Genomic DNA, 2,873 nt, shown 5'->3' with positions numbered 1-2,873 from the left:
CTCATTACGCAGGCACTTAGTCAGGCTGGACGTACCAGCCTTACGCTTGAAACCAGAGTTGCAGATATACCGTTCCCTGGAGTTCTCGTTGTAACTCTTGACCCGGATGTTTGCGTGTTCGATGGACGTGGGAGTCGAGCACGTGGTGCCTGCAAAAATGCAGATACGAGGGGAGAGGTGAACAGATTTCAGTGCGTTCAGGAGCCTTCCAGGAGCCTTGCCTCATGTGCCAGGCACCCAGCAGAGCTGGGGACCGAGGCGTGATCAGTGCAAATCTCTGCCTCGCCCTCTGCTTGCCATCATCTTGGCTCAGTCTCTCTCAGAGGTATCTATCCATCTTTCTCGCTCTCCTCCGCCCCACCCGCATGGAGCCTCTGAGCTTCTTGCCCAAACCACGGCAATAGCCTGCAGGCAGCCAGCCTCAGCCTCAGAAACGCCCAGGAGATGGCTTCAGTCTTGACAGACTTTCTGCTGCTCTTAGAATAAAAAGTAAAATCCTTAAGGAGTCTTCAAGGTTCTGCCAGGCCTGGCCACTCGGGCCCTTGGTCCCCGCTTGCCGCTCACCAGGCCTACCTGCTGCCCTCCGCTGACCCCACTCCTGGCCGGCCAACTCTCGCCATCCTTCCCAGCTTACTTCGACATCACTTCCTCGGAAAAAGCCTGCTCTCACCCCCACAGTCAGCCAGGACCCATATTTCTGTGTTCTTTCCTTGTTCAGTCATTTTCACGGCTGTAATTAAGATGTCGAGGTGATGTAGTGAACAGATGTCTCACCATCTGTACTGTAAACTGTAGAGGGTAAGAGTCAAGTCACATTATATTCCGTGACCCTAGTACAGTACCTGGCAAGAGCAGCTGCTCAAGCAATACTCGTTCAAAGAATGAATAGATGAACCCTCTTCCCCCAACACCAGGCTCGAGTCTGACCTACTGTGAGTGAGTTCAACTTACTTAATTTCTACAGGGAAAACTGGCTTATCTAATTTTTCTCACTTTTTTGGAAGGAGCCAGAGGCAAGGTGAATTTCCCCAGATGGCTCTACTATTATGATAGCTGGAATTAAACTCAGACTCCAGAACTTCAGCTAAAAATCCTGGCAGTGGGGCTCTGGCTCTGTTGGGTAGAAATGAGGAGTTTCGCAAATTAGCATCTAAGGGTATTAGCCTAAGAAGAAAAGGAGGGACCGAAGTGTGGGCCATTTGCATTTTGAGGACTCCATATTGGTTATTGTCTTTTTGTTATTAATTATTTATCACAGCCTGTTGATATTTTTGCATCCTCGGAAAAATTTCTTTCTTATATAAAAGTAAGTAATACAAATGTTAAAGACAACTTGACTTTAACGAGTCGTAGGAGCTCTTGCGACTTCTTTCCTACTTTATGTAACAATGACAAAACTGGCAAAGAAGAAAAATTAATTTTTTCCCCCACTAGGCAAAATTTAGTGAAATTGGTGTGATTTATCATGCACCTAATGTAAAAAGCGGTGAGCACGAGGAAAGAATCCATTCATAAGGCCTTGATGACAGGTAAACTATATCCTCCTTGGCACCAAGTTTGTAGATTGGGGTTCTATAGAGAAACCCCCAAAGGGCCCTCAGTTCTTAAAAGGCGAGGACCCGGCCCACGTATCGGCATGATTATGTCACATTTATTTTTCAATTACAGTTGACATACAATATTATATCAGTTTCTGGCGCACAGCATAGTGATTAGACATTTCTGTGACTTAGGAAGTCATCGCCCCGATAAGTCTAATACCCATCTGACGCCACAACTGCATGGTTTTTATCCTTTTTCCTATTAATTCGATACGTGCTTAGGCTTTCTTGCATGCAGAGGCGGTGAGCAAGAGCCGGCTTCTGAGCCGAGCCTGGCCTGCTGCGGTGGAGGTGGCTTAGAGCGTTGGCAGGAAAGTCCCACAGAGGGAAATTCTGCCGCAGCGTTTCCCACTGTCCCAGAGCTTGTAAGGACACGTTGAAGAAGCATTGCCCTCGGCATTGCTAACGTGTATGTGCCGGGTGGTTCTCTGGCTGAGGCGCCGGCCAAGGGCAGCGACCACGCTTACCAAGGCAGCGGTACGGCATAAATGCCGGTGGCTGCCTACAGCCGCCCGGGGAGCTGCCATTTTGGTTTCCGGTCTGGAAGCCCCAGGAGGCCTCTGCTGAGCGGCTGGGACATGAGCAGGCGAGAAGGTCGGGACTCGGCCGAGAGAACCAAGTGAAGCACTCTTTCTGCCATGGAGGGCAAACTAAGGGGGAGACCGATATGGCACAGTCAGATTCTCAAAGCAGGGGAGGAGGGCCCCCCTAAATTGTGTCTGTGCCAGGGGTCAGCAAACTATGGCCCCTGGGCCACATTCAGCCCACCCCCCCCTTTTGTCAATAAAGTTTTATTGGAAAACAGCTTTATTCATTTATGTATTATTGATAGCTGCTTTACTTTACAGCTGCAGAGCTGAGTCGTTGCAGCAGAGACCAGATGGCCCACAAAGTCTAAATCACTTATTCTCTGGCTCTTCATAGGAAAAGCTTGCCAGCCCCTGGTCTATGTGGCCATTAAACAAGTCATCACCCCTGTTACTGAGACCGGTTGCCCAGGGGGTCAGCACAGGGCTGGTGCAGCCCTCAAGGTAATCGAGGCTGGCGAAGGTAGTACAGCCCAAGCGGAAATAAACACCTTTCCAGACACGCTGATCAATGGAACAGAAGAGCCCAGAAGTAAAGCCATAGCTGGACGCTCACGTAATATATGACAAAGGAGGCAAGAATATGCAATGGGGTAAAGGCAGTCTCTTCAATAAACGGTGCTGGGAAAATTGGACAGATACACGCAGGAAGAAAAGAAATTGGACCGCCTTCTCACACCATATA

The 2,873-nt window shown here is 49.2% G+C and overlaps 1 protein-coding gene across 1 annotated transcript in view; it reads right to left on the bottom strand.

Moving 5' to 3' along the window:
• IL15RA (interleukin 15 receptor subunit alpha) overlaps positions 1-722 on the bottom strand; it is a 13,714-nt gene extending 12,992 nt beyond the window's left edge. Inside the window, exons 1-2 of the mRNA XM_023524962.1 lie at positions 671-722; positions 5-221 (exon numbers count right to left, since the gene is read on the bottom strand). Of these exons, the coding sequence (XP_023380730.1) occupies positions 5-221; positions 671-722 (269 nt within the window). The remainder of the gene's footprint in view (positions 1-4; positions 222-670) is intronic.
• Between the last annotated feature and the right edge of the window lie 2,151 nt (positions 723-2,873).

Source organism: Pteropus vampyrus, unplaced genomic scaffold (assembly GCF_000151845.1).
Source record: "Pteropus vampyrus isolate Shadow unplaced genomic scaffold, Pvam_2.0 Scaffold513, whole genome shotgun sequence".
Classification (NCBI taxonomy): Eukaryota; Metazoa; Chordata; class Mammalia; order Chiroptera; family Pteropodidae; genus Pteropus; species Pteropus vampyrus.
The sequence above is the reverse complement of the archived record's forward strand: the minus strand, read 5'-3'. Positions and strand labels throughout refer to the sequence as shown.